General features: G+C 43.2%; 4 protein-coding genes across 4 annotated transcripts; 1 reads left to right on the forward strand and 3 right to left on the reverse strand.

Moving 5' to 3' along the window:
• Nucleotides 1-539: 539 nt before the first annotated feature.
• Nucleotides 540-3,976, reverse strand: krr1 (KRR1 small subunit processome component homolog). The gene is made up of 10 exons (XM_028955166.1): nucleotides 3,892-3,976; nucleotides 3,498-3,676; nucleotides 3,266-3,400; nucleotides 3,044-3,169; nucleotides 2,172-2,255; nucleotides 1,941-1,997; nucleotides 1,476-1,646; nucleotides 1,221-1,298; nucleotides 1,006-1,099; nucleotides 540-719 (listed from the first exon to the last, which is right to left on the reverse strand). The coding sequence occupies exons 1-10, from the start codon at nucleotides 3,962-3,964 to the stop codon at nucleotides 577-579; spliced, it is 1,140 nt and encodes a 379-aa protein (XP_028810999.1). The 5' UTR covers nucleotides 3,965-3,976; the 3' UTR covers nucleotides 540-576.
• Nucleotides 3,977-6,190: 2,214 nt separating this feature from the next.
• On the reverse strand, nucleotides 6,191-11,105 carry LOC114765207 (uromodulin-like 1). The gene is made up of 10 exons (XM_028955285.1): nucleotides 11,025-11,105; nucleotides 10,732-10,948; nucleotides 10,174-10,317; nucleotides 9,897-10,087; nucleotides 9,425-9,576; nucleotides 8,697-8,954; nucleotides 8,324-8,477; nucleotides 7,190-7,307; nucleotides 6,978-7,036; nucleotides 6,191-6,211 (listed from the first exon to the last, which is right to left on the reverse strand). The coding sequence occupies exons 1-10, from the start codon at nucleotides 11,094-11,096 to the stop codon at nucleotides 6,191-6,193; spliced, it is 1,386 nt and encodes a 461-aa protein (XP_028811118.1). The 5' UTR covers nucleotides 11,097-11,105.
• LOC114765040 (uncharacterized) lies at nucleotides 10,822-19,726 on the reverse strand. The gene is made up of 10 exons (XM_028955088.1): nucleotides 19,307-19,726; nucleotides 19,163-19,226; nucleotides 18,934-19,088; nucleotides 18,781-18,833; nucleotides 14,695-14,785; nucleotides 14,363-14,632; nucleotides 12,425-12,721; nucleotides 11,980-12,231; nucleotides 11,441-11,731; nucleotides 10,822-11,187 (listed from the first exon to the last, which is right to left on the reverse strand). Exons 1-10 carry the CDS (start codon nucleotides 19,392-19,394, stop codon nucleotides 11,138-11,140), a joined length of 1,611 nt encoding a protein of 536 aa, XP_028810921.1. The 5' UTR covers nucleotides 19,395-19,726; the 3' UTR covers nucleotides 10,822-11,137.
• Nucleotides 19,727-20,762: 1,036 nt separating this feature from the next.
• Nucleotides 20,763-27,225, forward strand: LOC114764876 (crystal protein). Its single transcript, XM_028954837.1, has 8 exons — nucleotides 20,763-21,425; nucleotides 22,009-22,210; nucleotides 22,296-22,429; nucleotides 22,845-22,972; nucleotides 23,589-23,707; nucleotides 23,909-24,049; nucleotides 24,390-24,562; nucleotides 26,507-27,225. Exons 1-8 carry the CDS (start codon nucleotides 20,958-20,960, stop codon nucleotides 26,957-26,959), a joined length of 1,818 nt encoding a protein of 605 aa, XP_028810670.1. The 5' UTR covers nucleotides 20,763-20,957; the 3' UTR covers nucleotides 26,960-27,225.
• Nucleotides 27,226-27,549: the final 324 nt, after the last annotated feature.

Below are 27,549 nucleotides of genomic sequence, written 5' to 3' on the forward strand. Positions count from 1 at the left end.
TTTTAGAATTATTAATGGTAATACTTGATTTATAAATCAACTACAAAAGGAAAAACCAAAAGAGCTGAATATTTAATTTAACACTTGTCTTCAGCAAGTGTGTCCTGGGTACCATTACTGTAACAGTTACAGCAACAGCCACGGAGGCAGCATTCACACGTCCAGTTTACAACTCACCTTTTCGTCCATCGCAGTCTCTAGCTTCATCAACGATCAGAATGGACACAGAAATGAGGGATTATCTATAGTTCTTTTTAACCCATTCTAGTCAATTAATAAGCTTGAAATTCATGATTGCTGAGCAAAGCATAGTCAGTTGAACAGAACATGTCCGTTTCATTTTTATTTAATAAAACAGCATGTGGCCAGAACCCTACAAAACCCACAGAAATACACCAAGCACTATATGCAGTATGGATTTTCCAGCAGCCCCTGACCATCTCTGCAGATACCCGACCTGCTTTAGAAAACCAATTTTACAGTCCGGTCTGCTGCACAATTACACATTATAGAACAGACAGCAATGCAACAAGCCAAAATAATGTCCTTTCAAGGGTGAAATTTAATTCTTTTCAATCAACTCTTGCTTTTTTTCTTCTTCCCCTTAACAGGAACAGCTGGGGGGGGAGGGACTGGAGGAGGAGCACCAAGCTTCTTGGTCTTTGCTTTCTTAACTTTGTCTTTGATGGCCTCAATATCGATTTTGGCTTCTGCAGGGCCTGCATGAAGTGACCAAAAGTGACATTTAACAAAACACCACAGTCTTATTTAAGAAACAACAACTTTGCAATGGATTGAATGGATTTTACATGGACCTTTCCATAGGATAATCTAGACACAGATTTATCATTGTTAGAAGACCCAGGTTCAAATCCCACTTACTACCATTGTGTCCCTGCACATACAAGGAAGCACCAGTAGTGATTACATAAAAAATATGACTATTATATAGGGTATATAATGCTTTAGACTTCAAAAGGATGTCATGTATCCACTTCCTTGTACCTTTTTGAACCTTCCTGGCAGGCTTCTCTTTGGGTGGGATGAAAGCCTTCTTCCGCTCCTCCTGTCTCCTACTGAGTACTTCAGCTTGTTTAACCTGGGAAGGAAAAATTAAAACCACCACTCTTATGCTTCTCTAGGCTTCTCCTCCAAATCTGATGTACAAAAGGAAAGGCTGTGGTGGGTGTTACACTTTCAGCAGAACTCTGATGTCTCACCTTTATTTCGTTCATTTTCTTTCTTCTCTTTTCACTCTCACGAAGGAAGAACTCTCCTGTGGCCAGCTCACGGTCGAGCTGTCAGGTGTTAAAACACATACGACAATATTAATGCAATTTTAAAGTTGTTAAAAAATATTTCAACAGATCTCCAAAAATGTGACCAAAAATATTTATGTGGCAAAGATAAAACATTATTTGCAGCACATAATCTGTTAGTAATAGTCATATTAATGTATTTTTATAAGCGCTGACCTTGCTCTCGGGTTGTGGTGGAGGGAAAGGAGTGTATTCCTTTTTGACTTTCTTGTTTTTGGGCTTCTTTCGTTTGGCTAGGCGCTTGTGTTTGAAATTTGGCAGAAAGCGTTCCCAGCTTTGAGTGCGAAGATCAGGGTCATTGGCGAGCTCCCGTTTTATCATTAACGTCTTTCCAGCAAGGATATGGGACAGAAATGGGAAAAGAAAATTTGGATTTACAAGCACAAGGGGAATTAACACAGCAAACCTCAGGTACAGAGATAAACAAATTCTGTTTTCCGCCCTCAGCTCTAGGTAGTGCCCACCTGGCATCTGAACCCAGAGATGGCATTTTGTCAGTCACAAGGTCTAGAACAAGGATGGAACTCTTCATCGGGCAAGTGTGTATATGAAATTTGCTAGTATGTGAACGGTAGCAAACGGGTCATTCCCCCACAACTCATCTCCAATGTTTGGCATTACCTTGATGTTGTATATGGGGTGAATGTTCTTCATTGTGTCCAGAACTACCTTCCGCACCTGAGGAACAAGAGGAAAACAAGATGTTCCACTTTACTAGCTGGATGCAGACACACAGAAGACCTCTGGGAACAGTCTAAAAACTGCAATATATTTTAATAAACACCTCTTTACCAAAATGTGACATAAATTGATATGGAGGAGTAAAATCAATGGAAGCCCTTAAGCCCTCACCTCTTTGAGGCCACTGTAGGGTCCCAGCGCTGATACCGTGTTTCCTTGGACCATAACATAGCAGTTCGTTAGCAGCTCTAACGCCTGTGGTCCCCGAAGAGAGCAAAAGAAAAACACTTATTCAAAAATACAAGGCTGTGTAAAAGGTGGTGGTGTTTCCCCCCCACAATAATTCATGGCCTTCAAGAGAATTTAAAATGTGGTATATCAAACACAAATAAAAAATTTTTTACATCAAAACTACAGAGAGATGGATGAATGAAAAACTACAAACTAATCCTTTCTTCAGCAGTTTACTCGGGCTTAGGACCAGCACCAACAAATATAATGTCATGTGCATATAAAGAAATAATTTAGACAAAAAAGCACCACTGTAACACTGAAACAGGTGTAAAATGTAGAAAAATTAAAACTATGTAGATCAAACTTCGAATATTAAACTAAAAAAACTAGCAAATGCTGCCCCCTGGAGGTAGCACCTGACCATTATATCGAAAGTAAGAAATGTGTCCTTTGCTTTTAACCCATCACCCTTGGTGAGCAGTGGTCAGCCATGACAGTCGCCCTGTGAGCATTATGTTTGGACGCTACTTTGCCCAGTGGCAAAGGACCGTGGTTAAGGAAGCGGCCCCGTAATCAAAATCGAATCCTGAACTGCCAAATCACTATCCCCACACTCTGCTCCCCGGGCACCCGTCATGGCTGCAACGGTTGATTGTTAAAAGCAGAGGACATATTTCGTTGAATCGTGTTTCACAATGACAATCATTTCACTTTCACCTGGGCGGTTCGGGATTCAAAACGGCAACCCCCCGATTACAGGTCCGCTTCCTTACCCACTAGGCCGACACTGATCCCAAACACGTGCGCACCTTTAGTGTAGATCCTTTGGGACCAATCAACCTCTGTCTTCTTTTCACAAAACGCTCTCTGTTTTGGACAAGAGTCCCGATTTTTATGATGTCGCATGCCATGTTGTCTTCAAGTACGCGCACCGCCTGAGGAAAAAAAAAAAAAAAAAAACAGATTTGATTTTTGGTCTGCACGAAAATAGCCGCAAACATGAAGAGAGACATCAAGGTGAGGCCACATGCCTGTTCAAATGGTACACTGCGGGCCAGCAGCTTTATTAGGTCTCTCGCCCTCAAAATAGCATAAGGGTCAAATGTCTTCTTGGTGGTGGCAACAGTTACGCTTCCCTCGATCAAATCCAGGGTAGCCTTTATAAACTGAAAAATAATAATAATACAATTCGGCGTGCTCATACATTTCTCAAAGGAGTTGTCCTATTAGCTAGTTGGTTTCAGGACAGTGGCCACCACGTACTAAATCTGAGAGGGCCTTCTGGACGAGAGGCCAGCACTCCTTCAGGTAGGCTTCTCTGTACTTGGGGAAGAGTGTTGCGAAGCTGCTCTCCTCCAGCAGCCCCCTGGGGTTGTCCTCTCTGGTAAAGCCGGGCTCCTTCCATCCCTCCGGCACGGTGAGAAGCTCAGACTCGTCCGCCGCTGCAAGAAAACGAGCTCGGGTTTCACACTCTTCTTCTTACACACACACACCGCCACAACAAGCGCAACAAGATCAACTAAAGAGCCGGGGTTAGCGTCAGCCGAGACTGCTAAAACATCTCCGTCCTCTGCCTAAGATCTTTAAATGGTCAAGAGAACATAGCACCCAGTTTAATAATGATAGCAATCGTTTTTTTTTTTTAAGCCACCAGTACCTTTATGTTTTGCCTTTTGGGCCTTTTTTTCCGAACGCGATTCACTCACGCTTTCCGACGCGGACGCCGCCATCTTGTGCCAGATTCTTCTTCTGTGTTTTACAATAGGTGAGTTGAGACCGGACGCGATCGCCCCCTGGCGTTATGGGTCCACTGCTGCGTGTAAGGATGTCAGACAGGAAAGATCAGAGCAAATTACGGTCACTCGTGCATTTTTATTCATCTTTTTTTTTTAGATCGTGTGAAAATAGCCGAGATAAGAAACCTGATATTAAACGGACAGAATATCAGTTATAAACAAACAACGTTGATGGCATATTCTATAGGTTCCCACACATGGCTGCCCACTGCTCACTAAGGGTTAAATGCAGAAGACAAATTTCACTGTGTGCACTGTGTGCTGTGCTGCTGTGTATCACAAGTAACAACCATTTCACCTTTTTAGAATATCAGTCTACCCTTGCTGTTTTCTTTACATTTACAGCATTTATCAAACTCCCTTATGGTAGTAGCCTAGTGGGTAACATGTCAAGTAGATGGGATTGTAGTACTGTGTTTTATTGGCTGGTGCTCATTGTCTGTGGAGCATTCCTTCTATTGGCCCGACTGCTTGTGTTGCAGCGGGATTGTTGTACAGCAGCTGTGGCCGATGGCGGAAGGAGGTTTGGGTCGACCTGGAGAGGAACATGCCGGAGTTTGTTGCCGAGCACCCAGGAGGGCGAACGCCTGGAGACCGACGTGTGCACAATTCTGGTTTGACAATTTGTATGACAATTTGGTTGGTGGGTTGGGTACAATGGTTTTGTACTGGTCGGGGGGGGGAGCCGTCTAGTACTGACTGTTTTAAGATCTTTTTCTTATTAAATAGGTAATTTTATATAGGTATGTTTTTATTGAATATTCAGGATTGTTATGTGTATGGGGTTAAGATAACCAGCATGGTTAATTTACTATACTGATTTTATTACCCACCCAACCCTCTTTGTGGTTCTTTACTTGTGGTTTGTAACCTGTGTTTGGTGTGATTTTCCTATTTTGATGAATTGTGGGTTTGTACATGTGCTCTGAACTTTGTCACTATTTGCTGTGTGTGTATCGGGGAGGGTGGCATCCAATCGGCAGTATTGGTGATGTGTAACAGCTCCAGGCAGTGTTTTATTCTGATACACCCCCAACATGTGTTCTAGCTGGTTGACTTAAATAACAAATAAAGTGTTACTGTTTTAAATTGTACTTTGCGTGTAGCCCGTGTCTGGGGAGGACAAAGTTGGAGCATAAAGTAACCTTAGTCACGACACACACTTGCCTGTGAACCAGAAGACCCGGGTTCAAATCCCACTTACTACCATCGTGTCCCTGAGCAAGACACTTAACCCTAAGTTGCTCCAGGGGGACTGTCCCTGTAACTACTGAATGCTGTAAATGTAACGTTACTCCGAGGCTACTACCACCCAGTGGTTCATGGAGAGAAGTGACTTCTTTGCTGCCCTCCAAAAAGTCTTCACCTCACTCTGTGTGCAGATGCCCTCACATTCCTGAGCAAGCTCTGCACTGGTGGCACCCTGATCCTGCAGCTGAATCATCTTTAGGAGACGGTCCTGACACTTGCTGGACTTTCTTGTTCACCCTGAAGCCTTCTTTACAACACTTGAACTTCTCTCCTTGAAGTTTTTGATCCGATAAATGGTTGATTGCACGTAATCTTAGTAGCAGCAATATTCTTGCCTGTGAAGCACTTTTGTGTAACACAATGATGACCGCACGTGTTTCCTTTCAGGAAACCGTTGTTAACAGAGGAAGAACAATTTCAAGCATCACCCTCCTTTTAAAGAAACCAGTCTGCTATTCTAACTCAGTCAGCAAGACAGAATGATCTCCAGCCTTGAGCTCATCAACACTCTTACTTGTGTTAATGAGAGGATCATTTCAGTGATCTCCGCAGGTCCTTTTGTGGCAGGGCTGAAATGCAGTGGAAATGGTCTTTATGAGGATTAAGTTGATTTTCATGAGAAAGAGGGACTTTGCAATTCATCTGATCACTCTTTATAACATTCTGGCAGCAAACTTTGTGAAAACCAGTATTAGTGTCAGTCAAAACATTAGGCCATAACTGTATGCCTGGTACGCTGTTTAGCGAAAGTGATCGATGGCGCAGTAAAATATTCAAACAATAGATGCCGCTATACGACAGCGCGAGGATTTCTACAAATCTCTGGCCTCCGAGACTATTATAAGCCTTTAATTCAGATTTTGTCACCAAAAGCACTTATTTTGAAAATTTATGCAAAGAGGTGGGCAGTCACTTGTCCACAAATATTTTCTACAAAAAGAACAGAAAATGACTTTACGTTAATGCAAATATTCCAATTTTGTTCCTCACTGATAAATTGCATTTATGCTAGACAAAAATAGTATGTACAGTGTTATAAACATTATGCACCAAATACACAATGAAAATGCAACATACATATTAGGAAATGCCACCATTATTACTAGAAAAATGTGACCAAATCCAGTCCTGTGACCCACTTCCCTGACCATTAACATGAACGCACAACTTCGAATCTTTGTGAGAGCGTTATGGGGTGGGATTTCTTTGTTCAGAAGAGATGTACCTACTGGATGTTCTTATTTCACATCAGATTGTTGAACAGCAGGCTTTCAGGTACGCTGGGCCCTTATGCTGCTCGTTCAACATACACTGCTCAGTAAATGTGGAGCTTCATCCCTATAGTTCTGGACGTAGCTCTGTGTAAGGTGGTTTAATGGCCCATAATCTTATAGTAATTTACCGCCTTCTGATGTAATGGTTCATGTGGGATTTGTACCCCTGTCGCTTCATGAACCATTTTTTGCTTACTTTTGTTACTTAGCATTACCAGAACACAACCAATGCCAGGAACATTTAGGGCAAAACTTTATTCTTTTTAGGTTCTTTCACCACATTATAGATTGATCATTTCTACATAAAATAAACATTAAGGTGAAATAAATTGTTAATGAATGAATGGTTTAAAAAAATAATGAGAACATAATTTTAACCATATGTGTTTTCAGCCAGCAGTCATTGTTTTTATTGCAATTACAACTGATATTGTGAACACCAAGAGCCCAAAAATTCCACCCAAAACGACATGCTCCTGTCCTGGAAACAAAAGAAAGATGCAGTCATGAATTGGAGACATCATTCATACATCAGGGCTTTTGTATTAAACTGATGAATGCTTTTGCACATGGATACTGAAAGGATTTAAAAAAAAAAAAGAAAAAAAAAAAAACTAAACTACATTAAACTTACGCTGAATCTTTACAGCATCAGTTGATGCACCGATGAATAACGGCCCAGCAGACACAACGGCGGATGGCGTGTTACGCAGGTCTCTTCGCACCTTTGAGTAGAGCTTGGCTGGGCATTCCTGAAAGATAAAGTTGACACTTCCAATGGGATGTTGTATTGATCAATAGTATAATTATTTAGATAGTTTCTTATATAAGACTTAAATTATTAAATTCATGAAAGCAAAAAAAAAAAAAAAAAAAAAAAAAAAAAAAAAAGTGTTCAACACATCTTGTAAAATGTATTATTAATAATAATGTAATAATAGTAATAATGATGGAACACATGGTTAAATAAACCAAATTTGCAATGAAATGTAATGATTTCTAGCATTTTAATCGGGCTCATAGATGTTCATAGACTTCAGTTCAGCATTCAACACAATCATTCCTCAGCACCTGGTCGAGAAGCTGAGCCTGCTGGGCCTGAACTGGATCTTGGACTTCCTGACCGAGAGACCACAGTGTGTCTGGATCGGGAGCTGCATCTCCAGCACCACCACACTGAGCACTGGAGCTCCTCAGGGCAGTGTGCTCAGTCCAATGCTGTTCACCCTGCTGACCCACGACTGCACAGCTCCAACCACGTCATCAAGCTGACACGACCGTGGCGAGTCAGCAAGAACCATGAGTCAGTGTACAGAGAGGAGGTGCAACGACCGACTGACTGTTTACTATAGACAAATCTGTTTCTGAAAGTGGACAGAAGATAACGGAGGGACCGCTCTCCACTGAACATTGACAGATATTGTGTGGAGACAGTCAAGAACACAAAGTTCCTCAATGTTCATCTAGAGGAGAACTCTCCTGGATTCTCAACACCAGTTTAACAGCAAAGAAGCATCTCTACTTCCTGCAGAGGCTGGAAGCCCGTCTCCCAGCACCTTCTATAGGGGGACTATTGAGAGCATTCTGACCAGCTGAATCACAGTCTGGTTTGGGAACTGCACCACATCAGCTAAGAAGATCATCGGTCTCTCTTCCCTCCATAACGGACATTTACCACACACTCTGCATCAGGAAAGCCACCAGCATTGTGAAGAACGTGCACTTTATGTCAGTATGTAACATATATTTGGTAAGGTTGAGATTCTACCGTGGTGCAGTCTTCATCTGGACTACAGATCCTGGTCAGACAGTGCACGTAGAAAGGCAGCGCCAATGGCATGTGGAACATCTGGAGAGCAAACCTGCTCTTTGGCCCTACTCCGTTTCCCAAGAGCCACTGGAACGTCATGTCGATAGGACACCTCAGACAAAAATACATTTGTTCATTGTGACCATAACAGTAATGAAATAGCTGCTAGCTCATAGTACGAATAAACCTTTCTGCCTCATATATATATTTTTTTTTAATCATCCAGTGGTTTAATACCCCCCACCCCAACAAACACAGACACACACATACTGGGTCGTCGTTTTGCTGCTATGTTAAATTACAGTAATGAAGCCTAGACATCCGCCCTCACCCATCTCTTAGGAAGATGCCTTTGGTGGCGTCCTGTGGATCTGGACTCTCTGTGGCCCAGCAGGACACCACATCCAGTATCAAACCTGAAGTAAAGCTGTTCTGTGACTGCAGTGCCACCTCGAAGAACAGAATGTCATCGGGAGTCAGAGCAGGGGGACTAGTGTAGTTGTACATGAACGAGTCGTCACCGTACAGACTCATGGACACCTCCAATATCTGAGAAGCGTTGTATTCCACCACAGTGTGAGAGCTTATCCTGACAAAGAACAGGAGACAGTTACAAAACATTTTCTGTATGCAAATTAAAGAACTAGGTTATTGTTGGAAGCAGTTTGCACGGAAGTTTATTTACAAAAGAAAAGGGGCAGTGGTGGCCTAGCGGGTAAGGAAGCGGACCCGTAAGGTTCTGGGTTCGAGCCAAGGTGCCACTGGGGTGTCACTAAGCAAAGCACCGTGCCCACACACTGCTCCCCGGGTGCCTGTCATGGCTGCCCACTGCTCACCAAGGGTGATGGTTAAAAGCAGAGGACATATTTTATTGTCTGCTGTGCTGCAGTGTTTCACAAAGACAATAATTTCACTTAAAAGAAAAGCTCTATAATGTTGGCATTGTGATACATGACGAATAATGAAGTACACATTGCTTGTGGATGTTCGTGTGAGAGCATAATTAACCTAGAACAGAACATTAAAATGAACTTAAATAAAGAGCAGCTGTGTTCTCACCAGTCCTGGTCCACGGGTGTGAGGGCCTTCCGCAGGTAGATCCTGGGAAAGATGCACTTCAGCACTATCCTGAGGTCCTGCCGTGTGATTATCTGCTTTTGGGTTGTGGTCACGGTTAGGTTGTTGCTGAGCTCAATGTGAGTCCAGTTCACCTGGAAACCAGCACATCTCTGTCATCGAATGCAGTAATTCATCTTTTTCTGAGGTTTCAGCACAAAAAAAAAAAAAAAAGACCACACACACATTTCTGGTAAAGAGAACAGTAAATGCAAACGTATTTCAGAATAAGATGGGTTCTGTATTGATGTCTACAGACACTCTGTAAGCTTGAGGACTGAGGGATTTAAAAAAAATTGCACTCCAAGTTTGATGAAACACTACTAATCCCAATATCTACAGATATTGAAATTACTGTACAGTCATTGTTGACTGAAAAGAAACATTTGAACCTCTTCTTTTAAAGGATACTCACACGTTTCCTGGTCCCACAGTGGGATGGGTAGCTGGACACATTAAAGTAGTACAGTGTCTTGCTCTCTGCTACTGGACAGCGACCATTATTCAAGACCACTGTCACATTGCCCCCAAAGTATTCAACCAGGAAGTTCTTTGCCACGCCACCGACTATGAACTTGTTCAGACAATGGCTGAAAGTGCCCTTCTCTGACAAATAAAACAGAAGCAAGATGAAATTATCCAAATAAAGCAGCACAGGCATGGAATAAACACGTTTTTTTTTTAATCCTTACCGTAACAAGTCATGCTATGGGTGAAGAATGGGCTGACATCATAGTAACCAGCCTTGCAAACACAGATGTAGGAGTCCAAAGTGTTGATGCAAAGGGAATTTTTGGGGCATCTGTTCAGCTCAGGAATGGCACACTCATCATGGTCTGCGAATGAGCATAGAATCACAATCTTCCACTAAAATACCACTGAATTTTAATAAAATTTTAATTATTAAAAAGATTTTAATAATTTAAGTCTGGAAAGTAAAACTATTCTAACGCGATTGTCATTGTGAAACGCTGCAGCACAGAACAATGTAACAGAACTAAATGTGTTGTCTGCTTTTAACCATCACCCTTGGTGAGCAGTGGGCAGCGATGACAGGTGTGTGGGGACGGTGCTTTGCTCAGTGACACCACAGTGGCACCTTGGCAGTTCGGGATTCGAACAGGCAACCTTCTGATTACAGGTCCGTTTCCTTAACCGCTAGGCCACCACTGCCCCCATATGATTCAATATGAATTAGATATTTTCTAATGTTGTATTCATTGTAAACAGGGAAAGCAATGCTGACTCACCATCCCAAAACAGGTAGTTGTCTTTTATTGTGATATTGGCAGGTTGCAGTATCTGAAGGAAGTCCAGCAGCTCAGCAGATGGAAAAGGATCCATGGCGTTCGCAACAGAGGCGTCTAATGTCTGGAAGCTGATTTTTGTCCCGTTTTGACCAAAATCCGCAAGCTCTAAAATGTCAACTTTTAATGGGTGAAGAAACAAGCGCAGAAGGTCTTCCAGCTAAGGACCGAATGACATATGGGATCAAATTGACAAATTCAGGTGCAACTTCAAACTTCACAAAGTATGAACTGACTTTAGTTTTGACGATTTTCTCAAGTGTGAGACGTACTGCCGCCTTAGGATCTTTAAAGTCTTCAGGCAGCATCCAGGGAACAACGACAGCCAGAGAAGAAGATAAGTTGCACTCTAAATCTTCAGAAAGTTATGGGAGAGGAACAGGTCTAAGCCCAGAGAAGCTTTAAACCAAAAAAAAAAAAAAACTAAACAATTGAGCTGCCTCACAACCCATTTGCTGTCAACGTGGGAACTGCTCAAGTACAGATTAAGCTGCAGCGTAAAGATCGTGTTTTGTCAAGGCAACTGAAGCACTGCATTATGGGATTTGTACTTTGTGTCATATACATAGTGATCTCTCAGGATACGCTCGTGGCCCATGGGCCGTGACACCCCTGCTTTAAACAAAATGCTCTTATAATGAGCGGACCTCACCATAATCAGGAGTCGAGAGGTCAAGAGACCCATTCTCTTTGCTGAAGTGTAGCACAGCTGGACTCTGGCTCCACAACCCCAGGCATGCCTCCCATACTTGCAGGATGTAGGACAGGCCCTGAACCAAGTCGATCAGAGGCAACACTGGCTGCTGCAGCCGCCCTTTGTGGACCAGAGAGCCGTTTCGGTAGGAGAGCTTGTAACTGAATACTGTGCCTGGTCCAGACCGTCTGCTCCAGAGAGCCGTGGAGGCTTCAGGTCTGTAGCGCAGGTTTACCACACCTTGGGGACCTTCGCAAGGCAAGGAAAACACATCAATCAAAGAACAAGATTTCTATAGGCAACTTGCTTCTGAAGCAAATAGCTGCCCAATTCTCCCCATCCAAATAAGACCTGGCTCTTTAGTTTATCACCACCTGATCCTACTTAACAAAAAACTAATGAAAATGGAAACATCCCCTGCTGCAGATGAAAATGGACCTCCAGATCAAGCTGCTTCCTAAATGTGACACTGTCTTCAAAGCATCAATTACACATACCAGTGTATGTCTGCAGGGTCTTCACACTCATGACTACGCTCTCACTACACACAGCCTCCACCCTGGCCATGTGTCGATGGCAGGGCTCCAGGTTTCCCACAGTGTGTGTGGTGCTGAATGTAGAGCCATGCATTCTCCCTTCATGGTACACCCTGAAAAAAGCAATGGACGAGGTGTTCTTGATGCTCCAAATCAAGGTGTAGTTGTCTGGTCCACCATGGAACTGATGCAGGTTTTCAATTTCAGAGTGAGCTAGGAAGCATGAGGAAAAATATAAAAGTTCACTAGACCTTATTAATAGTGACAGAAATCTGTAGCCCCACCACTGGTTTAAAAAAAAAAAAAAAAAAAAAAAAAAAAAAACAACTTTTTGGGACTGACCCCAAAAGGTGTTAAGTAGCATAAGGTGGAATGTCTTCAGAGAAGATTCTGCTCCGTTTCTTACCAGAGTTACCATCAATCATAACAGTCTTGCTCCTGCGAGCTTCCGCCCCCAAACCACAAACAGTGCGTATGGCGAACTGCACTCTGCTGCAGGGGGGCACGTTTTCCAGGGTGAAGGTGAAAGGCTCCTGCTCCTTCCTGTGGAATTTCTCGTCCACCACGTGGTTTGTGCCATTGAGGAAGAGCACAGTGAGGAGGAAGAAGGAGAACTTATTGTTCCAAGGACAATCCCAAGCCACTGTCAAACTGCTGCTGCTGCTCCAAGAGGTCACATGGAAGTTTCTTGGTATTTCAGGATCTACAGGTCGTATAAAAAAATTGCAAACCTTACACAATATTAAAATATCATTCATGAATCCACCAAGGTCTATATTCTCATTTTATGTTTAACAGGTAGTGAACATTAAACCTTCTGTTCAGGTCACATTTCATTGATTTAATGCAGGTTTAATGTGACAGGACACCCACACTACTCATCAAAAACAATACTTAGTGGAACTGTTCAGAGTGGAGGTTGACCTAGCAGAGAATGTTAAACAGTGGTTACATGGTAAAACATCACAACAAGGTATTTCCAAAAAGAAGTGGGCCTTAAAATCCAGTATGTGGCAGTATGTATGTTGTTACATTACAGTCACTTACATTTTTATTTTTTTTTTAAATCCACTGCATGTAGTACATAGTACCATGGATAACATGGAAGCAAGTTTTATGACATCGAAGTGCACTCTAGGGCTGCAACTAACGACTATTTTAGTAATCAATTAATCTGTCTATTTTTTTGATTAATCGTAGAATCGGATAAAAAAAAAAAAAAAAAAAAAGCATTCATTTCCAACCCTTTATTCAAAAACAGAACCAAAATCTTTAGGAAGTGCACAAACATGTTGCTCCTTGAGCTGTTATAATAATAATAAAAAAACAAAAAAAAATGGACTAACATAAAAAACACATTAATGCTTTACATCTGCCAATTTTATTTTAAATAAAGTGCCACCTGAGCTGAACCATAAATAATTTATAAAAAAAAATAAAGAACACTACAAAGATATTTGGACTGGAAACGAGACAAAATTTCTAGGTAAGAAAAGCTTTTTTTGCAGTGTAGCTATACATGACAACAGATTGAAAAATAAATTGTCCAAAATAGGTTAGTGAATAAAAACATGTCTTTAGTCTTTTAATGCAAAGTGCAAAGTAACTATAGCACCCCTGCTTTACTACTGTTATTAACGCTCTAACGCTAACTTGTCATGCTTGTCAAGCTTACAGCTTTTATCAGACGCCCTTATCCAGAGCGACAATCAGTAGTTACAGGGACAGTCCCCCTGGAGCAACTTATGGTTTAGTGTCCTGCTCAGGGACACAATAGGCGAGTGTGTTACCCACTAGGCTACCATCACCCTCCGTCGCCTCACCCTCCCCCTCCACACCTGTAGGTGGCGCTGTAACTCCCCGTCTAGTTCTCCTCTGCGGCGAGTTAAACACCAGCACCAGGGACATTACAATCCTCACTTCAAAATGGAACAAAAGTAGGATTCTGTAGCGACTTACCCTGCTGCTGAACTCCCTTCCTCCTCATCAAACACGCGTTTCTGGTGCTGGATCATTGCCGTGGTGCTCCCATGCCGTGCCATGTCGCTTTTGCATAGACCGAGTGTGTTCACTCCGCTCCACGCTTAAATAAAGTTTTTTTTTTTTTTTTTTTTTTTTTAATAGTCAAACGTCTCCGCGTCGCGCGACATAACAAATCGATTACGAAATTTGTTGCCAACTCTTTTAGTAATCGATTTTTATCGATTTAATCGCTTCGTTGTTGCAGCCCTAGTGCACTCACTCATGCAGACTGGACAGTAAAGGATGAAATAAAGACATCATGTTTTGAGGACCAGCAGTAGCTTTAACCAGCTAAACAGAGCAACTTTTGGCATTTATTTACCTGTGAGTGTGGAGAGGCAAATGACAGAATGCCAACCCGCTATCTCCACACAGACCAGATAAGGACTGCATCCCTCCAGACCGCTGAAACGGTACTGCTGAGAGGCGGTGACATCGGTTCTCTCAATCACATAATCCCCCATCTCTTGGTGGAATAGGGAGACATTGTGGAGGGAGCCTGTAGGTGCTGGAATTCCCTCTGTTCTCCAGGACATCAGCAGCATGGAACTGCTGACTGACTCCATCTTCAGGCGTAAAGGCAGGGTCTTCCCTGATAACCCCAGAATGAGTTAATGACCGGGGCAGGAACTAAACACAAGACCTTTTGCTTACCCACTAATAGCATGAAGTCCTCATCCTGGTAGAGGAACACAGCATTACTTCCACAAGAAAAACCTTGGTCAGAAAAGGCATGGCTGATGTCCTGCATGGGAAGAAAAAAAAAAAGTTAAATTCTATAATACACCTTAATCTTTTGTGCACAAAATTACACACTGTCGGCAAAATGTAGTAGCATGGAACATATGTTTAAAGAATCTAAGCAGTCTTCCAAAACAAATTCCCTCTAAGTTTGAGAACAGGCTGTCTGCCATTGAGTATCATACATTCCCCCCAATCTTATAGAGACAGTCAGCTAATTTTTTGTTTAATACACAATGTTGATTCAGATTCCTACAGATATTCCCATATCTTGAATGTGTTGTCCAGAGAGTCAGGGATGAAATCTGAATCCATAGGGATGCCAGGTGAGGGTTTTCTGTTGTGCCTTTAACTTATGAAGTCACTATTTCATTCCAAGATTTTAGTGGCAAATGTGTGGATTGTCAAGATGGTCCTTCAATGAAATGAGTGCTTAACTAGAGACCAGTACCTTTTTCTTGCTCATGAAATAAATATTATTTTATCTTCTCAATTACTAATAATCAGTATCAGAACAGTGCAAATCAATGAATAATTACACATTTTCAATGAAGCAATTACTCCCTCCACTCAGTCTCTCCACAATCACTCAACACGGTGTTCCCCTGAGGGCTCGCAGACCATCGGGATAGTTTTAATGTTCAGCAGCAAACCTCATCGTGCTACATGTATGATTTCTAGGGGTGTGTATTGGCAAGGATGCGATAGGATACGCATAACGATACACGGGTCACGATACAATTCTCACGATATATTGTGGTACTGAACATATTGCAATATTTTACAGTTCATTAAAATGAAAGATGCTGTGAATGGTTAGTCATGTTTTGCGATTACACTGTGCCTGGAATGTTAAGCAGTAATTCAAAGTACTGAGCTGTACAGCGCCATCTACAGGAACGGCGGTTGTAGTCGCCTGCAGAGTCTCATCTCTGCTGACCTCACTAGAAAAAATGCTCGACAGCACCATCCATGGACTACATTCGTGTACAAAAATATTGATATTTGAGGTCCCTGTATTGATACAATATCACCTCAAAATGTTGAGATTCATTGCTGTATGAATATTTTCTAACACCCCAAATGACCACGGTCATAACGTATTACTGACCTAAAGGACATCAAATCATAGAGCCTAAATCAAGCACAATACATCTAGACAGCCTTTGGATTACATAAACAGCACTTGAATGCTGAATACTTCACCAAATGTAAGGGCCACACGTTCATAAATTAATAAATATCCAGTGGGAACCACTGGTTTTCAAACCTTGATACTCCTGTGTGTTTAAACACATACTAGTTATAATTATGAATCTCCTCATGTGCTACAGCATCCATGATGGATTACAGCCAATAATAAATTACATCTCCTCCTTGAACAGTCACTTTATCGTGGTGGAGGAGAGCCCTAATGATCCTAGGAGCTATGTTGTCTGGGGCACTTGGTGCCCCTGATAGGGTCTCCCATGACAAATTGGTCTTAGGTAAATGGTGAGACAAAGAACAGTTCAGAAAATCTTTCATGGAATGAATAACAAAGAGTTCCCAGGCCCGGAGGGTTATCGGGGTCCCACCCTGGAGCCAGGCCTGGGTTGGTGCCCGTGGGCGAGTGCCTGGTGGCCGGGGTTTGCCCATGGGGTCCGGCTGGGCCCAGCCCAAACAGGAAACATACATCCAACTGTGGACCCACCACCCACCAAGGGTCAGGTTCAATGTGGATCGGGTGGCAGACCGGCGGGGAAGAAGCTGGAGCTTGTGGAAGAGGTTGAGTGGTACCGGTAAGATATAGTCAGACTCACCTTGACACATAGCATTGACTCTGGAACCAAAGTCCTTGAGAGAAGTTGGACACTCTCCTTGACTGGAGTTGCTCCGGGTAAGAGGTGGAAGGCTGGGGTTGGCTTTTTGTTAGCCCCAAGACTCTCAGCCTGTTTGTTGGGGTTTACTATTGGGAACGAGAGAGTAGCTTCCATGCACCTTCGGGTCAGGGAATGGGTCCTGACTGTTGCGCTTATGCGCCAAATAGCAGCTCAGAGTACCCACCCTTTTTGGAGTCCCTGGGAGGAGTGCTAGATATGGGACTCCATTGTCCTGCTGGGGGACTTTAATGCTCACGTGGGCAATGACAGCATGACCTGGAGGGGCGTGATTGGGAGGAACGGCCTGCCAGTTCTGAAATCGAGTGGTGTTTCGTTATTGGACTTCTGTGCAAGCCGAAGTTTGGCCATAACGAAGACCATGACCGAACATAAGGATGTCCATTTTTTCACTTGGTACCAGGGCAGCCTGATTGAATCGATGATTGAATTTGTAGTCGTATCATCTGTCCTGCGGCCATATGTTTTGGACACTTGGGTGAAGAGAGGAGCGGAGCAGTCAACTGATCACCACCTGGTGGTGAGTTGGATCAGGTGGCAGGGGAAGATGCCACGTAGACCTGGCAGACCCAAATGTATAGTGAGGGTCTACTGTCAACCCCTGGCAGAAGAACCTGTCAAGATGGTCTTCAATTCCCACCTCCAGCAGAGCTTTGACCGCGTCCCGAGAGCAGTGGGGGACATTCAGTCCGAATGGCCCTTGTTCAACTCGATTGTTAAGGCGGCTGTTGCTAGCTGTGGTCTCAAGGTGGCCGGTACCAGTCGTAGTGGTAACCCCCATACCCGCTGGTGGACGCCAGAGGTTAGGGGAGCAGTCAGGCTGATGGAGGTCTACAGGGCATGGAAGTCTCCAGAAGCAGCAGACAGTACCGGATGGCCAAGCTGGGTGCAACAGTGGCAGTTGTCGAGGCAAAATCTCAGGTGTGGGAGGAGTTCGGTGAGGCCATGGAGAAAGACAACTGATCGGCTCCAAAGAGGTTCAGGCAAACCATCCGGCACCTCAGGAGAGGAAGGCAGCAACTCGCTCACACTGTTTACAGTCGGGATGGGCAGCTGCTGATGTTGACTGGGGCTTTAGTCGGAAGCTCCTCAATCCCAACGAAGTGCATTCCAATGAGGAACCAGGGCTGGGATACCTGGGCATGGAACGTCCAATCTCAGGCTTAGAAGTTGCTGAGTTAGTCAAACAGCTACACAGCAGCAGAGCCCTGGGGGTGGATGAGATCAGTCCTGGGTATCTCATGGCTGTGGATGTTGTAGGGCTGTGGCTATGTATGTTGTTGGAGGGTGTGTTCTAACATCACACTCCTCAGCCTCCCTGGAAAGGTCTACCTCCAAGGTACTGGAGAGGAGGATCCGGTCGATAGTTGAATCTGAGGAGCAATGCGGTTTTCGTCCTGGCAGTGGAAATGTGGACCAGCTCTTTAGCCTTGTTTGCACAACCAATCCAGATTTGTTTTGTGGATTTAGAGAAGGTTTATAACCATGTCCCCAGGGGCACCCTATGGGGGGCGCTCCAGGAGTATTTTTGTTAAAGGCCATTCAGTCCCTGTACCAGAGGAGCGTGAGCTTGGTCCGCATAGCCAGCAGTAAGTCAGACCTGTCCCCTATGAGGGCTGGACTCCACCAGGGGTGCCCATTGTCACCGGTTCTGTTCATAACGTATATGGACAGAATTTCTAGGCGCAGCCATGGAGTGGAGTTTGGTGGCAGGAGAATCTCATCTCTGCTTTTTGCGGATGATGCAGTCCTCCTAGCTTCATCAGGTTCTGACCTTCAGCTCTTGCTGGAAAGGTTCGCAGCAGAGTGTGAAGCGGCTGGGATGAGGAGCAACACCTCCAAATCTGAGACCATGGTCCTCGACCAGAAAAACGATGGGCCAACTCATCTCCAATCTGGTCTGGGAACACCTTGGGGTTCCGCGACCCGGACATGGACAAGCGGAGGAAGATGAAGAAGAATAAATAACATTCATATTAAGAATTCAACTGCCTCCTGTCTTAACATGGCATTTTTAAATGCCAGCCAAGATGGCAGTTCCTCAAGCTGCAAACATTTTCAAACTAGACAACTCTGAAGTCGGTTCTGTGAACAAAACTCGAGTAGCAGTTTTACACACCAGAGAGGAATTACTAGGAGGCTCCTCTCCTTTGAGCTCTATAACGTTAGAACCTGAAAGAGAAATGAAACTTTTCACAAATATTATACGTGACATGAATAGTTGTTTGTATTACAATGGTTAGAATTATTATTATTATTATTATTATCTCACGTGCGGCGACGGAAAAGAGCCACGTCCGTTCGGCGTCGCCGCGCTGCAGGGTCAGTGAGTGGGCTCCGGACCTCAGAAACGTCACCGACGCGTATTTCCCCGGCTTCCCCACGGACGCCACCTCCGTGCCGTTTAGCCGGATGCTGAGCTGCGAGCTGGGGCAGAGACGGATACAGTGTGGGGTTTGGGTGGAGGTGTCGGTGTCGGAGAAGCAGGCGAGAACAGAAACCTGTCAGGCGACGCGCTGTTCTTCTTCAACCAACAGATGGAGAAGCTGTAAGGCACGCAGCTCCCTGAAACATTAAAAACAAACCTCCACATCACGTCGAGATAATTAAAAAAAAACTATTACCTTAAAAAAAACAATACTCACCCAACGACAGTGACTGGTGTACAAACATGAATAAAGTGCACGTAAAAGCTAACAGGCCCCTAAAGAAAAGTGCGTTCATCGCTAACATGCCCGAACAACGCGTCCACTAAATTAAATACGACCTGGTGAACTATCGCGATATCTCATCGGCGGCAAGGCCGCGTGAAGCTGGAATCTCGCTGGAGCCGAACCCTCAACCAATCAGCAAAATGGTATAAATGCCATGCAGGTGTTCACCTGATTACGTCAGAGAAGGGGATTGGCAGCAGGATGGTTCTGAAAAGAAAAACGGACGTTCTGGAATAAAATTGACTGAAAGTAAATAAAAGGTCCGTGAGATAATATTTCACAATAATATGTACATTTATATTATATTATTAAATTTTTATTTGCATATTGTAAATCTGTCTTATTCATATTGTTGTTTATTTCATTATATCATATTTTTATTTAATTTGGAACATTCTATAGAAGCAAGCATTTTAAAGTTTTGATTAAATTAAGGTAGGGTTGGAAGAAAGGATTATTATCTTATTTTAAATACATGTCTTCATCACATGTATTCAGGTATGCACAGTATATACAATATTTCCTTTTTTAAATACATACAAATATAAATTAGTTTTTTAATGCATGTGTGCTGTTTTCAAGTTTTTTATTTTTAATTATTTATTTATGTTCTAAATTATTGTACTTGGAGACCCCCTGCAATCACAGTTGGGAAACCTATGGGTAAATAAATAAAGGCCCTTTTTTCAAACATGTAAAAATGCATAGGTATACTGTAAATGTTGTATTATTTCATTTGAAAATAGTTCAGCAAAACTACATCATACTACAACGTAATCTTTATCGGATGGATTCTGCTATAATGATCAAATTACCATCTTGGTAAAAGATGGTAATCAGATGTTCAGAAGTGGGCAAACAAAAACATGGTAATACATCTCTTGTATCCATGGTTGGTTGATATTTATTAATGAATAATAATGTGAAATTCATAATAAAAAAGATTATGCATAGCAGTAGCGGTAGTGTGACATTCCCAATAAGAAACATTCTAATGTGATATAGAGTATAAAATGTGTTACAAAATTATACTGATGATTTAATTTAAAAGGGGAGAAAATTATCACATATTTTTATACTGATCATTATTATACAATTCAATATTTAAATACAGACGGAAATGTGATTAAATTTTTGTAAGGGTGTACACACACACACGCACACAAACCAAATGCATCAAACTGTGAAAAGTGTAAACTATTATTGGCATCATGGGAACCTGCATTAAAATATTTGCTGAAGGACAGACGAGGTGCTCTCAATTACCGCCATCACAGTGCTGCCCTCCAGATGCTAGTGTCATGTGCCTTCCTTTGGCCATAAACAGGACAAGAGAGCTGTTGTTTCAGACTCTGCCTACGGCCTCAGAAAAAAACTTTCGGTTAATTGAAGTCACAAGTGTTTACACAGCACAAGACAGAGGAGTTTTAAGCAGATCCTCTGCCCATTTCAGCTAGAAGTTCAATAGCGATGGTCAGGTGAAAGCAAGAGAACCCGATGGAAATCTAGGTAACATCTTCATAACTTCAAGACAAGGGCGCAGAATTCGTTTCTACCAAGCCGCTGCTAACATTTAAGGAAGATGAATCTCTGCAGCGGGTTTCTGTCCCTTTGCATTGTGGGATTTGTATTCACCGCCAGCCTCAAAGATGCCGAGACTGAGTTCAACCTCTCTGGGCTGCTACGAAGCATCTCCTCAGGAATTCTGGTCAGAAACGAACCTGTCATATATGAAAGGGGGTTCCAGCTTGACAGGTCTTTGCTCAACAATGAGAAAAGTAACAAAGTCGGTACAGATGATGGGGAGACATTCAATTCACTTAACCCAGGACCCAGAGTCTTCACCAAAGACGGCATCATTCGTGGCACAACGGTGGAAAAGGCTCATATATTTTATGGGATTCCTTATGCGGATCCACCAGTGGCAGCATATCGGTGGAAGCCACCCAGACCTGTCGTGCCATGGAAAGGCGAATACAATGCCACGTACCCGCGAGCCGCATGCATGCAAGGCTGCATCGGTCCCATTACTGATGAGTGTCCAGATAAGGTGAGCAAATAGAAAGCAAGTGTAAATGTTAGGAAAATGATTTTGCCCATCTTAATGAATTATTTTTAGTGTCAAGAATTGGTATTGGTCAGAGACTAATTCCGCACAAGCGCTTTTTATCATTGTGGAACGTTGCAGAATAATGTTGTTTTATGTTTTAACCAATGAAATGCAAGAAGCTCTGAGCACATCGGTTCACGCTGCACACAGAGTGGCTTCTCATCAAGGTTGTCACCATGCTCACGCAAAACAATTCGCCTCAAGAGCACAGCATTTAGAAAGAAACTTAAGTTACGTAGTTCTGAGTCCTAGAAGTCCATATTGACTTCCAAATATCCATATTGATTTCACAGCATTTGCACTGTATACTCACCACTTGATACAAACACAACTGGCTTTTGTTCCACTGAGAACACAGCATTCATCTAAACTCACCTAGTGACATTTTGTTCTTATCAAGCTCTTTTTTTCACTTGGCAATGGACAATTTCTGCTAAAAAGGCCTGTTTTTTCAGTGAATAATTTGACTCAACAGATACATCAGCAGGTTGAACTTAAAGCTGAACGCTGTCCATGTGCTCAGGTCAGTGAAGACTGTCTCTACCTCAACATCTGGGTGCCGTTGGATGTGGACTTCACCTCGCCACTGCGGGCGCCGCTGCCTGTGATGGTGTGGATGCATGGGGGGGATTTCATCGCGGGCTCGCCCTCCAAGCCTCTCTATGATGGAAGGTTCATCAGCAACTTTACACACACGGTGATAGTGAATGTGGCCTATCGCCTAGGTAGGACCCAGCATTTTGCATTGCCGTGTCCGAGTCAACTGAAACTGACTGATTAAACACTAATAAACGTTCTGTTTCCTTCCAGGGGCATTTGGTTTCCTTGTGTCAGGTAAAGAACCCAAGACCTCAGCAACAGGGAATTACGGAATTTTGGACCAGCAGGCAGCTCTTCTCTGGGTCCAACAGAATATTGCTGTCTTTGGAGGCGACCCCAGAAAGGCAAGGCAGCATCATATACAAAGTCCACCTAAAAACGTATATGGAATTCAAGAATATAAGAATATACTGTGGGTGCTTCTGCTACCCGTGTTCTTCTGAAAGCCTTATTTTAAGAGGAATAAATTTAAACACATTTCTGAAAAAAAAAAAAAAAAAAATGAAACGTGTTCATGCACAGATTGGGTCTGAATTGTGTGCCTGTCTGGTAAGGGGAGCGCAATGACAAAACATTTGGCCGAGAGTAGAAACATCTGGTCTACCTGTCTAAACACGAGGCTTTATTTTGCAAGCACTGTCATTTTTTGGCAGTAAATGACAAAAGCAGAAGACCTGCCGCTTCATTTTAACAACTACGGTTGTTCTATTTAAATTGTGCATGTGTACACATGCATCCATCCCTGTACTTTGTATGCAGGTAACAATATTTGGGGAGAGTGCGGGGGCGCAGTCCGTGAGCCTGCACCTGATGATCCAGAGCAGTAAGTCCCTGTTCAAACAGGCTGTGTTCCAGAGCCTCCCCTTCTCCATCCCACTGAAAACCAGGTGATCACAAAGCCGTACATATATTTACATTTACAGCATTTATCAGACTCCCTTATCATGAGCGACTTACAATCAGTAGTTACAGGGACAGTCTCCCTGGAGCAACTTAGGGTTAAGTGTCTTGCTCAGGGACACAATGGTAGTAAGTGGGATTTGAACCTGTGTCTTCTGGTTCACAGGCAAGTGTCTTACCCACTAGGCTACTACCACCCAATGTCTGTACATAGATACAGACATTAAAAATGCAGAACATCAGGCTCATACACCACGACCGTGGATTTTTCATTAGAAATACTGTTCAGATATAATTTCTATTGGAATGCTGTATCCACTATCACTTTCATTTAGTAATGATCTTAGTACAGCTATTGACTAAAGAAGCAATAAAACTGGCCTTCCTCAGACTAGCTGAGTGTCTGGTGCATCAGCAAATGTGGGTCTGATTATACTTCTCACTTTGTCTATGACCATTTAATAATCATTTTATAATGGAAAACAATTTCCCGAATTACCCTAGTCTAAATGAGCCTACTTGTTGTGCAGGCCTCTCTTCTGCTGTCTCTATCAGAGTAGAAAGTGCCTGTTATAATCAGTTTTATTCTTTTGCTCACAACAGACACGACGCGCTGAAGTTGGGGAAGGATTTCGCTAAGATGGCCAACTGCTCTGTAAAGGACATTGTCTGTCTTCTGTCCCTCAGCCCCCAGGCTGTCCTTGCCGCGCAGCTGAAATCCAGTAAGGCCGCCTCACCACAAGTGCTCTCATCACAGATAGAGACCTTTCTGTTAACAGTATAGAGAACAGCACAAAGAACCTCCATCAACCGCATCATTGTTAATGGTGAAGGCGGAGCAGAGTAGCAGCGTAGCATTTTCAGATGCTTCTGCTGGGAAAGATAAAGATAAGCATTCAATAACCACTTCGTTTCTGCCTCAGGCTCAAAGGTTGTTAATCCATTCCGCTTCCTGGAGGTCTTTGAGACTTGGGGACCCTACATCGATGGAGAACTGATCAAGGAGCAGTCTGTGACTGCTTTCCTCAAAGGAAACTGGCAGAAGGAGAAACCAGTTCTACTGGGTCAGGATGGTTCCCCCAAAGGCTACGTTCTACATTACATTCTACATCCTACATCTACATTCTATATTTATCAATCAGTAGTTACAGAGACAGTCCCCCCCCGGAGACACTCAGGGATAAAGGACACATTGGTAGTAAGTGGGGGTTGAACTTGTGACTTTGTGGTCTCCTGGTTAAGCGTCTTGCTCAGGTACCTAATGGTAGTAAGTGGGGTTTAAACCTGGGTCTCCTGGTTCATAGGCGAGTGTGTTACCCACTATGCTACTACCACCCCTATTTATCTATTTATTTTTATCTATTTATCTTTTTTCCCCATGACAAACATTTGCCTCATTTTCAGGGACCACATCGGAGGAGGGGGTGATCTTTGTGTATGGCGTCTTTACCAAACCTGTCTCTGCCGTGGAGAGCACAGTGTACACCACTGCCATCTTCAAACAGCACGCTCTCAAGATCCTGCGCAAGTACTTCCCCCATTACAGGAGCTCCGACCGCAGAGACATGCTCTCGCAGGTGGGTGGTACCACTCACCGGAATCTACAGGACCAGGGCGGTATTGTTAAATATTTGGCTTGTCACATTTGTTCAGAATTGCATTTGAAACGCGGGGGCATGTTTTTTATGCTCATGATAAATGAGAAGTAGGGAGTTGGGGACCATATGAATAAGAGGGCTGATGAGAAGGTCTGATAACAGAGAGTGTGTTTGCGAGGTTTGCTGACAGCACCATGTAGAAGTGATAATTGGATCATCGTTTATGGGATGACTGTGGGCTAAAACCATCGCATATCTGGCAAAACTGAGCTACACCCAAGCGAGATCCAACTTAGAGCTTAGTTTATATAAAGAATTAAGGTGTTATACTGCATGTTATCATAACATAATGTTTTTTGAGTGTGTGTATGATCAAGCATTAGAGAGAGAGAGAGAGAGATAAAGAAAGAGCGGGAGAGAAAGAGAGGGAGTGTGTAGTGTCGTTCTCCTGATTAAAATTTCTCAAAGGACGAGGTTCCATGCTGATGCCTTCAAGGCCAGTCACGTCCAACACACTGGTCCCCTCACATCTGGAGGGAGGGGAAGCCACAGAGCATGAAAAGGACACTTCTGAATGTCTCCACTTACCCGCTGGGCCGTTTCTTAAATGTATTGTACGTCAAATCAGATAACTTCCTACTATGCCTATGAGCTTTTATTACTATATTAAAAAATCAAAGACAAATGACAGAGACTTATATGCTTATATATATTTGATATATATTTGACCTTTTACACGCTTATGTTTATTTGGTTAGCTTAATTTCCAGTTAATTAGTGGTGTAGATGTATGTGCTACACTGCAGTTGTCCAGAAGAGGGGGCAAGAGTCTCAGTTGAGCTTTCTAAGCAGAGCAACCATGCAGGCACAGGTTTAAACTGACTACCAAAACGTCCATGAAGTCCAAAACCATTTAAAAAGTGTGAAATAGCAGCATCAATACCCTTTTGGGTTTCCCATATTTTTTTGCATCAGAGAGGGCAGATAACAGTTTGAATAAAAAGATCTTTAAAATTCTGCCTGATATTCCTCTCTGCATGAGAAGAATATCAATTGCTGCTTCTCAAGACTAAATCATCCCATGAGGTGGCAAAGGTCTTGTCAAATGTCAGCCATCAACACAAATGTCACATTACTCCAGAAGGTGGATGAAAGGGGAATATATTTTACTGAGCCCAGGGTCTTATATTGGTTTTAAATGTGAGTGTGTGTGTGTGTGTGTGTGTGTGTGTGTGTTTGGGGGGTTGTAAATTAATACATTTAATTAGTTGACTGGTTAGACTCGACAGAGACTCATCAGTCAAAACGTCTGAAGTTGTTTAAGCTTCACAGTTTGAAGGTATCTTACAACTTACTAGACAATTTTTTTTTTTACCCAATTCAATTCCATTTACATTTTGCTTTAAGATCCATCCATCACTAAATGCAGGTGTAAATGGCCTCCTTGCTGATAAGTTCTGATGCTCCCCTGGGGAAGTAAGAAAAAAATAGGTGCAAAACATTGTTTTTGTATTAGCAGAGATGGGATGTACTCCGAAGGTAGTGCATGTTTAATGTTTAGAATACAGTTACTTGAAAAAAAGAAGACTTTTAGAATACATGTGTAAAAAAAACAGTCAAACTACAGTGTATTAAGATATCCTGTATTTGGATTATATTGCACAGTCCCATGCCGGACTGCTCTCTTGTGCATTGTTACGCTGACTCTCTTATTTCATTTAATTATTCATTAAACCCCTCACATGTGAAAGTGAGACAGCTGCTTACAAGGGCACTTTTTACTCATATGCAGATGTGAATGAAGTGAAAGTGAAGAGATTGTCACAGTGTCAATCCCTTGGTGAGCAATGGGCAGCCATGACAGGCGCCAATGGACGTTTCTTTATCCTCATTTGTCTCTGTCCTGTGTGCTTTTATGTCCAGATTGTGACAGACTACATCTTTCTCTGCCCGTCGCGCAAGGCGGCTCGAGTCGGGGCCCAGCTCGGCAGCTCAGTGTGGATGTATGTTTTCGACCACGTGGCGAGTGACCACCGCGTTTGGTCTGGCCTGACCTTCTGTTACCACCACGCCTGCCACGGCGCTGAGCTCCCCTTCCTTTTCAACTCGGCATCCATCAGCAACTTCACTTTGTCTACACCCGAGCAGCTACTCTCCAATCGCATGCTGTGCTACTGGGGGGCTTTCGCTCATGGTGGTAACCCCAGTTCCCATTTCCAGCAGACAAGGTTCTGCCAGCAGCAGCGTGCCCCGGCCTGGCCGCAGTACAGTGGGTCCAGCGGCTGGCTGATGATGAACCTAACGGTGCACTCACACTCACAGGCGGGCTCCAGGAACGACATCTGTGACTTCTGGGACAAACTGGGCATCTACTGACCCCCGGGAGGTGTTACACTGACTGTCACAACGGATCTGGAGGACGGAGATGGCGCAAAAAGTAAAAGAATTCAAAAAATAAACAGAAGAAGAAAGTAGAACACGAAACACCTTTTTTATTTTCTTGAGTTTCGAAGTGCCTTATAATGTGAAGGTCATGTTAAACCCCAAAACACAGTAAATTCCACAGTAGAAAATGACTGCTTTCTGAATGTGATGGGCATGCATGGAAAAATAAACATTCCAGTGTGTGGAAAATAAGAGACTACGAGCAGCTATTTCATGAATTGTGCTTTGGCAAACATGTACAGCACAGGGGGGGTGATGAGGCGAAAAAAAAGCTAAGGTGTGTGTGGTATTCAATGCCACAGCTGCAGGCCACAAAGCATCAGTCACAGCCACTGATGACCGCTTTCTCTGCCAGCGCTCATTCACTCGATGCCCCTAATTTTTTCCCAAGAGGAAAGAAGTTTCCACACAAAAAGCAACGTGAGAGATCCATTGAGAGCTATTATCGTATCGTGAAAGACATTTTCGTTCAGCCATTCATCCGGACTTTATTATTTTTTATTGTAAAATAGCTCCATCAC

The sequence above is a fragment of the Denticeps clupeoides genome, chromosome 15, assembly GCF_900700375.1.
Source record: "Denticeps clupeoides chromosome 15, fDenClu1.1, whole genome shotgun sequence".
NCBI lineage: Eukaryota > Metazoa > Chordata > Actinopteri > Clupeiformes > Denticipitidae > Denticeps > Denticeps clupeoides.

Excerpts from the sequence above, each read along its gene's own strand:
- krr1 (XM_028955166.1), bottom strand. The coding sequence starts at position 3,964 with ATGGCGGCGTCCGCGTCGGAAAGCGTGAGTGAATCGCGTTCGGAAAAA. Across the intron at positions 2,256-3,043 it reads CCAAAGGATCTACACTAAAG|GCGTTAGAGCTGCTAACGAA; the intron begins GTGCGCACGTGT and ends CGGGGACCACAG. Across the intron at positions 1,299-1,475 it reads CACCACAACCCGAGAGCAAG|CTCGACCGTGAGCTGGCCAC; the intron begins GTCAGCGCTTAT and ends AACACCTGACAG.
- LOC114764876 (XM_028954837.1), top strand. The coding sequence starts at position 20,958 with ATGAATCTCTGCAGCGGGTTTCTGTCCCTTTGCATTGTGGGATTTGTA. Across the intron at positions 22,211-22,295 it reads GAATGTGGCCTATCGCCTAG|GGGCATTTGGTTTCCTTGTG; the intron begins GTAGGACCCAGC and ends GTTTCCTTCCAG. Across the intron at positions 24,050-24,389 it reads GGAGAAACCAGTTCTACTGG|GGACCACATCGGAGGAGGGG; the intron begins GTCAGGATGGTT and ends CCTCATTTTCAG.
- LOC114765040 (XM_028955088.1), bottom strand. The coding sequence starts at position 19,394 with ATGTTAGCGATGAACGCACTTTTCTTTAGGGGCCTGTTAGCTTTTACG. Across the intron at positions 12,232-12,424 it reads TATGATTGATGGTAACTCTG|CTCACTCTGAAATTGAAAAC; the intron begins GTAAGAAACGGA and ends CATGCTTCCTAG. Across the intron at positions 11,732-11,979 it reads GACCCTGCAGACATACACTG|GTCCCCAAGGTGTGGTAAAC; the intron begins GTATGTGTAATT and ends TGCCTTGCGAAG.
- LOC114765207 (XM_028955285.1), bottom strand. The coding sequence starts at position 11,096 with ATGCTGCCTGAAGACTTTAAAGATCCTAAGGCGGCAGTACGTCTCACA. Across the intron at positions 10,088-10,173 it reads CCATAGCATGACTTGTTACG|AGAAGGGCACTTTCAGCCAT; the intron begins GTAAGGATTAAA and ends TTTATTTGTCAG. Across the intron at positions 7,308-8,323 it reads CAGATGAAGACTGCACCACG|GAATGCCCAGCCAAGCTCTA; the intron begins GTAGAATCTCAA and ends TTTATCTTTCAG.